Source organism: Drosophila navojoa, chromosome 3 (genome assembly GCF_054131105.1).
Source record: "Drosophila navojoa isolate 15081-1374.11 chromosome 3, UAZ_NAV_1.0, whole genome shotgun sequence".
In the NCBI taxonomy this organism is placed as follows: domain Eukaryota; kingdom Metazoa; phylum Arthropoda; class Insecta; order Diptera; family Drosophilidae; genus Drosophila; species Drosophila navojoa.
This window is the reverse complement of record NC_142891.1, coordinates 20,059,495-20,073,773: the sequence shown is the minus strand read 5'-3', so window position 1 is coordinate 20,073,773 and position 14,279 is coordinate 20,059,495. Positions and strand designations below refer to the sequence as shown.

Sequence of the window (14,279 nt, the reverse complement as noted above, 5' to 3'; positions counted from 1 at the left end):
AGCAGTAGCAACAACAACAACCACGTTGAACGCATTGTATGCGCTCTCAGCAGATACTTGCTCTCGCGCCCATTCTCTCTGTCTGTCCCTCTCTCTCTCTCTCTTTCTATGCTTTCTGTATGGCAGCAAGAGCGAGCGCATAGGCGTGGACTCAGCTAAGTCAAGCTGCTCTCTGATTGGCCACAGAACGAAAATGTCTGCCATGTATGTGTGTGTGTGTGTGTGTGTGTATGAATGCTAGAGAGAGGGAGTGCATGAGTATGTATGCTAGAGAGATTGACAACTTGTCGTGCGCGTCGTCGCTGCTTCTGCTTCTGCTGCTGCTGCCGCCGCAGCCGTCGCTGAACGTGGCATTCAAAACAGTTTCGTAGCTCGAGCGAACAAGAAGGGTTCAGTTTCAGTAGCACGCAAAATCTCTTCAGTCACAAGCCAAGACACGTCGCGTGTGTTTTTCAAGTGCTTGTGCGTGCGTGTATGTGTGTGTGCGTGTGTGTGTGACTTAAAACGAACGTGACAATTACCCATAGCAAAGATAACAATTATTTCTCATTCACGTCCATACACAAAATCCGCCAAAATTCTGTCATCACTGTGGACCACGCCGTCGCAGCTAGCGGGAGGCGCCAGCAGCGACAGCAGTTCGGCCAAGGCCAAGTTCAAGATAACCGTTGTCAGCACGCCCAGTCCCTCGCCGGGCTCACCGCCCCCAACGCCGCCGCCCAGCACACTCGGTCACATGGTCGAAACGAATTCACCGCCGGCGGCCTACGTGCTCAAGCGTTGCGCCACCGATCTGGGCGAGCACCACCAGCAACAGCAGCCGCCACGCCAAATGCAGCGCTCGCGCTCGCCTGCCAATGCCAGCAATGCCGCCTACCATCTGACCACCGCCATGCTGCTCAACTCGCAGCAATGCGGCTATCTGGGCCAGCGGCTGCAATCGGTGCTGCAGCAGCAACAGCAACAGCAACAACAACAGCAGCAGCAGCATCAACAACAACAGCCACAATCGCAGACGCCCTCTTCCGACGATGGCTCCCAGTCGGGCGCCACCATTTTGGACGAGGAGCGTCCGCGCGTGAGTGGACCCACTGCAGCATCCGCTGCAGCCGCCTCGCTCTTTACCATAGACAGCATTCTGGGCTCACGCAATGCAGCGGCAGCTGCTGCTGCCAGCAACAGCAACAACATCAACAACGGCAGCAGCAACAATAACTGCAGCAACAGTAACAACAACAACAACAACAACAGCATCAATCACAACAACATCAGCATCAATGGCAGCCTCGGCCTGGGTCTGGTCAAGCGCAGCACCGAGTCCCCGGCCTCGCCCAACTCCAACTCCAGCTCCAGCGCCGCAGCCAGCCCGATCCGACCGCAGCGGGTTCCTGCCATGCTGCAGCATCCTGGCCTGCATCTCGGTCATCTGGCGGCGGCAGCAGCGAGTGGCTTCGCAGCCTCCCCATCGGATTTCCTAGGTGAGTAAAGCTGTGGATGGGCTGGGTTGATTGACGCCCTCGGCTCGCTGGCCCAACCTCTCCGGCTTCTGTTCAGCTGGCAAACACCTTAAGGTTATCTGTTTTGGATCGTTGAACGGATTCCGAAATTTATTGAACCGCATTTCCACATTTTATTTCTTCTTCTTCCTGCCTGAATGGCATTATTCATAATTAGGCATTGATCCGTGAAAGATGATTTCGAATTCCGTTCCATTTCTGCGGTGAGAGGATTTGCATTGTAAGCCCTGCCAGCGCTTCCCACCGCAAGGGGGTTGTGTGTCGTCGGGCGGTTCGCTATCAGTCCATTGGCTGGGGTCTTATGTTGATTCGAGCGTGGGATTCCCTCACGCAATTTTATGCAAACGCTCGCCCTGGCTTCCACATGCGCCACATTCAAATTCAAAGGCCCTCGTCGCCTAGGCATGAATGAATTAAAACGTCAAAGTTTTCTTCCCGTTTTTTATCCCCCTGCCCCAGCCGCCACGCCCCAATGGGCGCTTCATTGCAATCGGAAGCGCGCCACATGGCAACCGCCGTTGCTTGTTCTGCTTTGTTATGCGCATTTTAAAGAATTTCCCGTTCCGCTCGCGATTGTTTTCCACATGAATTTCATCAGCGTTTCTTTTGCCTTCGCAGTGGCCTATCCCAACTTTTATCCCAATTACATGCATGCCGCGGCCGTTGCTCACGTCGCCGCCGCCCAGATGCAGGCGCACGTCAGTGGGCATGGCGCCGCGGCTGCTGCGGCTGCTGGCCTCTCCGCCCACGGCCATCATCCGCATCATCCGCACGCCCATCCGCATCCGCATTTGGCCCACCACGCCCAGCACCACCTGGGCCTGGGCCATTTGGGCCATGGGCCGCCGCCGAAACGCAAGCGTCGCCATCGCACCATCTTCACCGAGGAGCAGCTGGAGCAACTGGAGGCCACGTTTGACAAAACGCACTATCCAGATGTTGTGCTGCGCGAGCAGCTCGCCCTCAAGGTTGATCTCAAGGAGGAGCGCGTGGAGGTAAGTCGATGTCCAAATGAATTTATGTTGGGTTAAAGGGATTCTTCCGCAAGCAGGAAGGAATTTCGGAATGTATTCAGGAGGGGCAAATTAAGCTTGTCTACAAAGGAATTTTAGAGTTCGTAAACGGGATCTGTAGATAGGCAATTATTTAGTGAAAGTATTACGACTCATTTAACAAAGGGGCACACTAAAAGAAATGTGATTAAATAGTTATGATAAATATATATGATAAAGCCTGAAGAAGATCCTTTTAGGTACTAGCTTAGTACAGAGGCTAATATAAGCAGGAGTAGAAGAAAAACAGGTTAGTAAGGACGGGTCGAAGCATATATTCCATACATGATAAATAGAATCCAAGGTGGTTTAGATCCAGATCTACTTTAAACTGATTAAGTTCAGCAGTTAACAGACCCAAAAGCTTAACAATATTGGAGTTAGAGTTAAACGAAATTTCTATAATACCCTCCACTCTCTTGATGGCAATAGGCATAAAAGAGTACTATCATATATTCAATAAGTAAAGTATCAGCAGAGATCTTAGAAAGAATATCCAAATATTCATTTGAAACTGGTTGAATTAGCCGATTGGCCAATCAATTAGATAAAATATTTTAACACATTCCAAAACCAAATAGAAATAAACCATATTTGCTTCAATAACCCTCTAAAGCAAGCCTCAAGTCCCACCATTAGCTGGCCACCTTCAAGCATCCATTTCAATTACAAAGTGGTTAAAGCGTGAATCCGATCTCCAATGAGTGGAAGTCCTTAATTTCACGCTCGTTTTAATGCTGCGCGCGAAACCAATTGAGTGCCGTCACCCGCCCCCGTTCGGTCCAGCCCTTGCTGGGCTTTGTTCGGCATCGACATTCACAGACACACATTCATATCCACATCTTTATCCATCTATCCATCTGCAGTGCAATCTCGCTCGATGTGAACTTCTTGCTGTTTATTTAGTTGTCAGCGTTTAGCATTTGTCTGGCTTCGCTGCCAGCCCGGGCAGACAAACAGCAAAACAATGTCCTGATTCACTTAATTTGAGTAATGGGCCATAGGCTGGCCCTCAGCATTGAGGTTAGGCCGTATCATTGCCAATGTAAACAGAGCAGAGCGCGGCGAGCTCTGCCTCCTCCTCTCGCGCCAGGGCCAGCCAAAGCCTACCCCGGGCGGCGCTTACAACCCTCCATGGACAGAGAGTTCACATTAGGCAAATCAGCAACAAATCTCAGCGAGTGGTGCGGCTTACCCTGTGTTGCTGCTGCTGCTGCTGCTGCTGGTGGTGGTGGTCGTGGTGCAAGCCATTGAAAGTCCATTAGTGTTGCGGGGCGAGCAAACAACTAATTTTTGGTTGAGTGCGACGACAAAAGTTGACAATTTAATTTCTAAGCAATTTATTGATGGCGCTGATAGCGGCGCCTCCTCCTTCTCCTCCTCCTCCGCTTCCTCTTCCTGTTGTTGTTGTTATTGAGTGATTAGCGGCCTGCTGATTGAAGGTGGGTTATCGCGCTTGCTGACTAGGCGTCCTTGATAAGGATTAGCGTCGCTTTGACAATATGCTGCCGGTCAATGTTTAATCTAAACCACCCCAACCGCCCGCACCACCCACTGCATAGTGGAAGCACGCCAAGTGCGACATTTGTTGACATTTGCGTGTGCCCAAACTCACTCGAAAGGTGTATGCGTGTGTGTGTGTGTGTGTGTGCCAAGGGGTTGTGTTTATGCTTGTAGTTCGTGTTTGTCGTTCGGCTTAAGATAACCAACAGTTATTTAGCATTAAATTGCGTAACAAGCTGCTGCTGTTGTTGCTGTTGTTGTTGTTGTTGCTGCTGCTGCTGCTGTGACATTAGCCCGCGGGCGCAATTGACGCCTTCGCCTAGGCGACAAACTCAAAAGCCGTCGCATTCTAAGCGGATTAGGATATGCGCTGGCTGGTGAGGGGGGCTGTAACTGATTCTGGGCTTGGGAATTTGATTAGATTTGATATTTCTTTTCTGTTGTTGTCTTGCTTTAGATATTTCACAAACAGCTTAATTGAAATTGGGCAAGTGACGCTGAGCCCCCAAAAAGTTGCTGGTCATAGAGAGGGGGCAGGCTGAGCGACGACTAGCTGGCTTAATTAACATACAAGAAAGCGACTTGAAACTTGTCTCTGACAGAGACAACAGACACAGCAGCAACAACAACAACAACAACACTAACAATTATGCCAAAGCAGCCAAATCCAAAATCTTGTGCACCGTCATCGCTCGCCATTGACTTAAGCAGCATAATCAACTTGAGCGGCGTCTTCCAGTTGCGGCACCGCTGCCGCCGCGCTGCCGTCCCGCTGCTCTAGACAAACAGCTGCCAGGGGCAGCCACTCGGCTACTGTTTAGCATATTTGCATGCCAAGTGTCCCGAGAGCCAACCACTTAAAGACCCCTACGCCCATGTCCGCGTCCGCGTCCGCTTCAGATTCCGCATCCATCCAAATGCCTCTCGCTCTGCTGGCTCTCGGCTGGCTCTCGGCCGACTCTCTGTTTGGCTCTATGGCAATGCCATAAGTGGCAATAATTATTAAAAATCTTGCCTAAGACAACAGCATCAACAGCAGCAGCAACAACAACAACAACAATCACTAAACAAGTCATCGAACGAACAGACCAAAGTATGCGCTGGAAAGATACCCTGTAGGAATGCCCTGTATATCAATTAAATTTGTTTTGTATGTTTTCTCTTTAATATATGAAAATATAGAAAATCTGCGAGACAGCGCTTTATTGATTGAATAGATGTCAAGGTATGCCATGAATCATATATAGGTTATATACAGACCTAAGATTGATAGGCTGTTAAGAATACGGTAAATACATATAACATGTGTATGTACATTATATATTATAGTAATACCTAGCTCCATTAAGTATCTAGCTCCAGCTCTAACTTAATCCACACAGATTTCATAAACTCTGCCCTCTCAAGTTCACAATCTGCCAATAATTACAGGGTGTACACACTCACACACATATATAGATGTATGTATGTATATGTGATAAGCACGGTAAAAATGACAAATTGTATGCGCAATTGGGTTCCCATCGCCATTTAAATGATCTGCTTATTTTGACTTCATCATTTACAATTATTATTTTTATTTAGACAGTCGAGTGGGCAAGCATGCTGTCGCCGCTCCGCGCTGGCTCTCTGCGCTGGGTAAAACAGTAGCTGGGCGCGAGAGAGTTGACCACACAGCCGCTCAGCCCGGGGCCTCAATCTCGGTCTGGCTGAGATGCTCATTGTTTTTTTGTTCTCGTTGGTGCGTGCAAGTCAAATACGCCTAATCCCGCAGCTCAAGTGATTGAGGTGATTTCATTTTCGGATTCCCGATTCCAGATTCCCAAACAGCAGTAGCAGCAGCAGCAGCAGTCGCAGCATTATTATCATATTGCTGATCTTCATTATGGCCATAAGAGGCCGAGTCGTAGTCGTAGTCGTAGCCAAGTCAATAAACTCTTCAAGCGCAGCGCAAATATTTATCTTTGTCGTCGCCAAGAAATTAGTAAGCATCTCACTATCTCACTCTCTTCCACCCTTTTCCTCTCGCCCTTTCTCTATACGTCTCTTTAAATATTTTTGTTGGCTTTTGGGTTTCTCGAACAGAAGAAGAGAAAAGGGTCGGCACAGAATGTGCTCACTCATTGGGCCATTGTGTGATCGCAGTGGCTCGGATTTGCGCGCCAGCCTCAAAGGGAGACAAACACGGCGAGTCCTTGCCCCGTTTTGTTGCCGCTTTGATGTGTGGGTTGCACAATCAAGTGGCTCGGGATCTGGGCCACCTGCGGTGCAGCAATTAGGCAATTGCTCTTGCTCCTGCCACTATTGTTATTCTAATCATCATCATCATCATCGTTATTATTATTGCAACTCTCAGTAGCAATAATAAACACATTAACAGAACGCCCACCCACAAAACACTTGAAGTACACTTGGAGAAATAAATCAGGCATATTTGGGTATCAGCTCAAGTGGAGCAGAGATCGAAGATTCTTAATGTGAGCAGAGAAACGATTTTAGAAATAATCTAAATTTGTGCTAAAAAAAATACATATGATTCATAGAAACTATTGCTCTCAGTACTCTTTAGCTATTTCTCTCAGTGCTGCCGTGCTGCTCAGTCTCTTCTCTTTGTTTGTTTAGTGTTTGAATCAAATGAAATTAAAATGGCAATGAGCTGGAATCAGCAGATTTTCGTTAATTTCCAAAAAAAAAAAAATATAATAATAATAAAATCAGACAACAACAATGAAGTGGCCTGCGGGCAAACAGCAAACCACTGCGCGCAGCATCCACCAACCACCCTCCAACCCACCACGCAGCGTTGCCACATTGTTGCACTGGCCGCAAAAACTCACACGGACCACTTCAGAGCCACCTCCCCCTCCCCCGCCTGCTGCGACTGCTGTTATTTTTTGTTGTTATATTTTTCATAATTTTCCATTATTCAAACACTTGAGAGCAATTTCGCTTTCGCAATTTTACGCCTTACGCTCTATATGCGTGTGTGTGTGTGTGTGTGTGTGTGTGCGTGTCGACAACGTTTAAGGGTCACTCTTGCTGCTGCCTCTCAATTCTCGCGGGACTTTTGCGGCGCAAAGTGCGTTTGTGGCCCCAGGCACACACAAAGGTGCAGAGCGAGAGAGGGAGGTGAGGTTGGTTTGATGAGTGGTTGGCAGGGGAGAGATTTCTGTACATTTGCTTCCTGTTTGCTTTACAGTTTTGGCTGTCGAAGCGTGTAACCATAGACAAATATTGTGTGGAGCGAAAATTGGCCTCGAAGCTGCATAAATTTACACAAAAAGCGCTAAGCCTGAGCTTAGCTGGGTGCAGAAAGTGGCGGGAGGGCGTTGGCAGGGATGAGTTGGACAGGTGCACGTCGCTAAGCTTTTAAAAGGTCAGCCCCACACACACACACACACATACCCAGCGGGGTTTGCGGCCAGCAATTAATCACAGTTAAAATGTTTTCCTTATCAACGTTTTTTCTCGTAAAAATTTACATTATTTTGAGGCATTTTTTTGTATACTTAACGAAGCATAAGCTGTGATCTGACATAATTGCAGCGCACCTCATCACTCAAACGTAAAGAAATGCTTCACTCAGCCATGCAATAAGAAAATCATGCCATCTCTGTCGCACGCACTCGCGACTCATCGAATTACTGCGACCATTTTGTCCTTGTCATTCGCCTGATGATCGAGGCAGAAATTAGAGAGTGTGAAAGAGACAAAAATGAGATCTCACACTGCTTATGCCTGTCAGCTCATTTGCTTAACATACACACGTACACAAATGCATATGTTTGCAATTCTAACTGTGATCGTTTAAATGCATGTGTAAAGCTGCTCTGCATTGACTTTGTTTTTGTAATTTTCGCTAACATTTCTGCTTTGCGATAGTCAAATTGAATTGCATAAATAATTTTATTACTATCGATAAATAAGCAATGGCTTAGTATATTAATATAAAAAATCAAGGACAATTGCTTGCACGTAAGAAATTCTGATAAAAGTCTTACGTCTTTAATTAGTGAACTCTGTATATACGTAACCAGTTGAAGGTTATTTTTGCCTCTGCCGTCAGCAGCCTTGTTGCGTTATAAAACCCAAGCGTACGCAGCTGTAGCCGTAACGAGCAATTTTCACGGCTGCGCGATTTTTAATCCAACAACACGGAAACATCAGCAGCAGCAACAGCAACAACAACACTAACAACAGCAGCGACCAGCGCTTGCCAGTGTTGGTGACGAACTTTCCAACCGACTTGCGTTGCCAATTTTCACTAATTAGAGCAACCAGCTCGTTCTGCACTGTGCAATGGCAGCCGCCATTTTGACTGGCCCCGGGCCCCACCTACATACATGGTAACAGTGAGCGAGCGAGAGAGAGAGAGAGAGAGCGATACACACAGTGCCAATCAAGTGCAGGGACAATTTTTCAACTTGACTTTTGGCAGAGTTTTGTTTGGTTTTTGGCTGCATTTTGCGAGGCTGCAAAAACATGAAAATTAGGCGCACAGCTGCGGCGATTAACGAAGCGCAAAGTTATCATAGCACAGCGACAATATGACTGCATAGCGCACACACGCACACACAAGCATATCTCTCTGTGTATGTGTGTGTGTGTGTTTATACAGCTATGTGGCAACATTTTACGCAGCGCTGCATTTTGGTAATCCTGCATGGGCATGGCACTGGTCAGCACATTTTACGTTGCCAAAAATCAAACAATAACAGAAAATGCCACGTTTTGTCTGCCACACCTCCACTACCACTACCGCCGCCCCCACAAGCTGTGTCTGGCCGGGCGGTGGCAGTGGGGGCGGCCATAAAGCGCTTTTGTAGTTAATTAAAAATCAACTGCCGTCGGTCTGTTTGTTCAATGGATTTCATGCACGCTGCTGCCATTGCGTCACGCCGCCGCCTCCTTGCCCTGGCCCGGAATGCTCACTTGACTCGCACGGATTTCGACGTATCAGCGATTTATGCGCTTTTGCCTGAAAAATCTGTGGCAATATTTGCCAGACGCTGCCGCTGCCTTCTGCCTGCTGCCTGCTGCCAGCCTCTTGCCAACTTCCTGTCCTGTCCCGATCACAGTGCTGCCAAGTTGTCGCTTCCAGCGGCGGCCATTTTGTTGTGTTTGCAAGCCATTTTTTGCGAAGCAGCCGCCGCAACTGAAGCCGCCGTCGCCGCTCGATTTGCATGCGAACCATTTTCATTGATACACATAGGCCAGCACCACAGCCCACATACACCATAGCGCGCACCACACACCGCACCGCCACACATGGATTTTTTTTTTTTTGTTTCACTTGTGTTTATTTAATTTCTCAAAATTTTCACTGCGATTTTTGGCAACTTTTTGTTGGCTGCAAAAAAGGCGCCCGCGGCCATTGCAAATGTTGTGCGTTAGTCAGATTTTAAACGGGGTGGCAGCTGCCTAAGGTTAGGGACACAATCACCCACAGCTATATACATGTATATGTATATGTATATACACATATATATGTGCATAGCCCGAACGTTGTTGGCCGTAGAAATTACGGGATTAGGTTTTTTGCCCGGGCAACCGCTGCCCGCCGGATTAGAGTTCGATGCGTATCGCCGACCGCCTGGCTACGAGTTAATTAAAATATGCAATTTTAATCAGCCACAAGCGCACGCCATATAAAAAAGTGAGTTTTTTTTATTTTAAATATATTTTTTATTGCTGATTTTTAGATTATTCGCATTAAATTTGCAGCATAGGCAATTCGATGACTGGCTTGTTGACATAGTTAAGCGGCTAGCTAAATTCATAGCCAGATACCCTGTAGTCCAAGTGTAGATGCACTGATATGCTAAAGAGTGATAGAGATAGATGCAGCGAGAAATAGCTTTAGCTGGTGTCTCGGTCTCTCAATGGGCATATAAATTAAACATTATTAAGTAAGTCCCTTACTTCTATACAGTAAAGCCTGCTTCCATTGCGCTCATCTGTTGCCAAGTCTTGAATGCCATTTAAAGTGCGTTCCCAACCTCAATCATACATATAGGGTATTTGCTAGCTGTTCAATCTAAGTCCTTTTATTGTTTGATGTTTTTTTGATGCTTTGAAAAATGCATTGAAATCGCTGCAGATTATTTCTCTGTATGTGTGTGTGTGTGTGAGTGGTTTTAATAACTTAAGCTCATAAAATTATAAAATTATGAAAATAAATAGAGCAAAACAAACACACACACACACACACACACACGTATAGAAAGCTGCTTTCCCGCAGGCCATTTGTAAAATTGAATTCAAAAATTCATTAGATTGCGTTATTAAATTTTGTCACAAATGCATTCTGACAGCTGCAGCGAGGCGTGACCATGCCCACTGCCTAGCTGCCGCACACACACACACACACACACACACAGGCACGCCTGTGCACACGCACACTTTTCAAACGTAAATTGTCTGCGTTGCCGAGCTGAGCTCAGTTCAAAGGTTGCCAGGGCGCCGCCATTTTGCTGCCATCCTAAGCAAATAAGCCAGCACCGCCCCTCCCAGCCTCCACTTCTCCCAAACCACTCGCTCGCACAGCCAGCAACAGCTGCACAAATTTACACAAAATTTATGTAAACTTAAATGAGCTCAAGCAGATCTGTGCTCTATTTTGGGGCACACTGCTCTGCTGCGCTCTGCTCTGCTTATGAGTTTAGCGCATTTTCCAACACTGCACTACAGTTGGCTGTCATTGGCGCAGCCCAGAGCAGCTGCTGTTATCTCACTGTTATTTCAACAGAATTTAGTCGATTTGCTGCATAAATATTCTACCGTTTCGGGCAGCGCAGTGGGCGTGGCACTCGCAAAACTTTGCAAAGCGAAGTTTGAGGGAAAAAAAAAAATTAGAAATAAAATGAAAGCTCTAATTTTTATTCTAATTAAAATTGTTTGGTTTGTTGTCTCAAAACAACAACTGCAATTGCAAATTGTAGCAGCAGCAGCAGCAACAGAAACAGAAACAGCAGCAACAATTCGAGTATTTATTTAACAAACAATAATAAAAAGCATTTCGAGGGTTGCAAAATAACAACTGCAATCGGCATTTGGCAATGGGATTGGGCGAGAGCCAGAGCTGAGTTTATTTGGCTCCACCCCGTTGCCAATGAGACAACAACAGCAACAGCAACAACAAGAAGGAGAACAGCGACAGCCAAAATGACAAGAGATACGCGTAGCAGATGCTCAACGCAAGTGTGTGTGTGAGAGAGAAAGAGAGAGGGAGTGAGAAAGTGTGTGGGGTTGAGTGGCTCTGCGCCACCCACACACGCGGAGCCCTTTTAACCGTAGCAAATTAACCCCTAAGTCAGTTGGCTGTAGCTTTTGTTTTAATTAACTAAGTAGCCAAGGGTTGGCCGGGGCGACCTCGGCGAGTGGGTGTGGTCTGAGCCTAATTAAAAAGTGCCCAAATATACGATTCGGCGAGCGGAAAACGAACCGCATTTTTTATACATACATACATACATACATACATACATTTATATTGTATGTATATCTGCCCCCCAACACATTAATTACAGTTACAATAAGCTAACTAATTAGGCGGAATACGAGCAGCAGGAAAACAACGAGGGGCGGAGGCGTTGTCAGGCAACTGACTGGGCGCAGATAAACCAGAAAATCAAAGGAGCAGCCATAGAAAATGTGGAGTAGGAGCAGCGGAAGCAGAGAAAAAAGATGAAAAACATTAAAATATTTACAGTTGAGCGGGTCGGGCATAATGGAAAATATAATTTGAAAAACGGATGAGTGTTTTTGAAGCCATATCAAAGGTTGCCTAGACTAAGCCAAGATTTTGCCTCCTCGCACTCACTCACACACTCTCTATCTCTGTCTCTTTCTTCAGGTCTGGTTCAAGAATCGTCGTGCCAAGTGGCGTAAACAGAAGCGCGAGGAGCAGGAGCGACTGCGTAAGCTGCAGGAGGAGCAATGTGGCAGCACCACCAGCAACAACAACGGCAACAGCAACACCAACAACAACAACAACAGCAACAATAGTTCTGGCCACACGAGCTCAACGACAGGTGGCAACGCCGGCCTCAAATGCGACTACGCATCGCAATTGGTGCACATCAAGAGCGATCCGAATCATTACAGTGATGCGGACGAATCCTCCGATCTGGAGGTGGCCTAAGCTGGGCTCCAAGATCAGCCAACTAAAATAACTGTAAATATATTTGCAGCTGCGCTTCAAACTAATTTTGTTTTGTATATAAATAAGAAGAGACAACACGAAAGCACGAAAGAAGAAGAAAATCTGTTATTATTTTAAGTTGTTGAAGTGGAAGCTGTAAGAGAATTAGCCAAATGTACAGTTACTAAATGTATGTATGTATGTGTGTGAATGTGAGTATGCCAGTGAGTGTGTGAGTGAATGTGATTTTTTATCTAGTTGTCTTGTGTTCCCCATGTCCAAAAGTAAAGCGCATATTAAATTTTAAGTGTAAACTTATCGATAATCGATAGCAATAAGCAAATAACAGTCTAAATAAATGTAATGTTAAATTTAACTTATTAAAACACAAACACATACAAAAGTTTAAATAATAAAAAATCAAACCAAAAGAAATCAAACAAAAACAAGTAAGAAAGCTCTAGTCGAGACTGCTCGACTACGAGATCCCCTGAACCCTACAAGCAACTGATATTTCAATAATAATTAGCACCCACACACGCACTCATGCAAACAAATACACGCACACACACACACTCATATATACCGGCGATTGCGCTTGGGTTGCGCTGCAGTGTTGGCAATATTAGGAGAACTTATTTGTTGAATAATTTAATTTCTAGACGTACGATCGTAATGAAACTTTTAGAACGTATTCATATTGTTAAAATGTATGTGTATACCGAAGCACAAGTCTCTAGTATTTGATATACGACTTTTACAAAGATTAGGGTGAGGGGGTGGATTTGGGGGTGGGGGGGTAAATTTTAACAAAAACCGAAATTGTATGACATGCGTCTTAATATACATTTTAAATTTGGAGACTCTAGCTTGAAAGATGTAGGAGATAAATTTTTTTTAGTGATCTTCGATAAGGTTTTTTATCGATAAAAAAGTATCGGAATGAGTTATCGTTTTTTAGTGATAAACTCGATATCCGCGTGATATATACGGACATATTAAAAAAAAGTTGAAGTCTCTAGCTCTTGTATCTTCTGAAATCGACGCGTTCAAACATACGGACGGACGGACGGACGGACGGACGGACAGACAGACGGACAGGGCTAAATCGACTCAGCTCGTCGCCCTGATCAAGAATATATATACTTTGTGGGGTCTGCCACGCCTCCTTCTGCCTGTTACATACATTTTAACAAAACCATTATACCCTGATTTCCCATTTTCAATGGGTTCAGGGTATAAAAAACAAAAAACTAAGAAACTGATTTTTTTATTACGCCCGGAAAGTTTATCGACAGCACGAGAAGACCCGCATCGTGTTGGTTCACACCTGGCTCGGGAAACGCCCCTTGAAGAGCATAATACGTGGCATCCACAAACTTTTGGCCAAGATACAAGTTTCAGGTCGAAAAGGTCAACTGCTTGGTCAATAGCAAATGGGCGAACTTCAGGGGAATCCTTTTCATAACAAGAGCCAAAACCAATTTGCATACCAAGAACCGGAAAAGGAGGTAAAAATAGATGGCAATGGAGCATGGATAGATATGGCAACACACACACACACACAGGGCAAGCCATTTAGGTGTATGCTATACATATCTGTTACACTGAGCGAACCAAGTGGGAAGTCGTGAGCTTAAAGTGACATCTATTGGATTGAATTAAGGAAGCACAATAGTTTTATTATACCCTGATTTTTTAAGGACTCAATGAAGCAACCCAAAAAGCTACCCCAAAGCTCAATTTGATCATATCCATAAGCGAAAGCTTAATTCATTATATAACTATTTATATATCTTTCGACAATTCAGCTAATGCTTAGCTCCAAGTGTATTTGTCATCTGTATCACGCTGCTGCTTTATCTTCTTCTTCTTCATTTTTTTTTAAGCTTGTTTCAACTGTTGTCTGATTTCATTTGCATTTTTGCAATTACCAATACACACACACACACACACACGCACAAGCATACTTTTGCTGAGCAGCCATCTCTGTCTGGCACGTGAACGCCTTGCCTAACATTTTAGTAACGGCACTTGTCAAGCTACTTTTCTGCCTGCTCTTCTTCA

General features: G+C 45.6%; 1 protein-coding gene across 1 annotated transcript; it reads left to right on the top strand.

Annotated features, from left to right (window-relative positions):
- Positions 1–342: 342 nt before the first annotated feature.
- On the top strand, positions 343–12,661 carry Gsc (goosecoid homeobox). Its single transcript, XM_030382687.2, has 3 exons — positions 343–1,478; positions 2,136–2,512; positions 11,925–12,661. Exons 1-3 carry the CDS (start codon positions 737–739, stop codon positions 12,210–12,212), a joined length of 1,407 nt encoding a protein of 468 aa, XP_030238547.1. The 5' UTR covers positions 343–736; the 3' UTR covers positions 12,213–12,661.
- Positions 12,662–14,279: the final 1,618 nt, after the last annotated feature.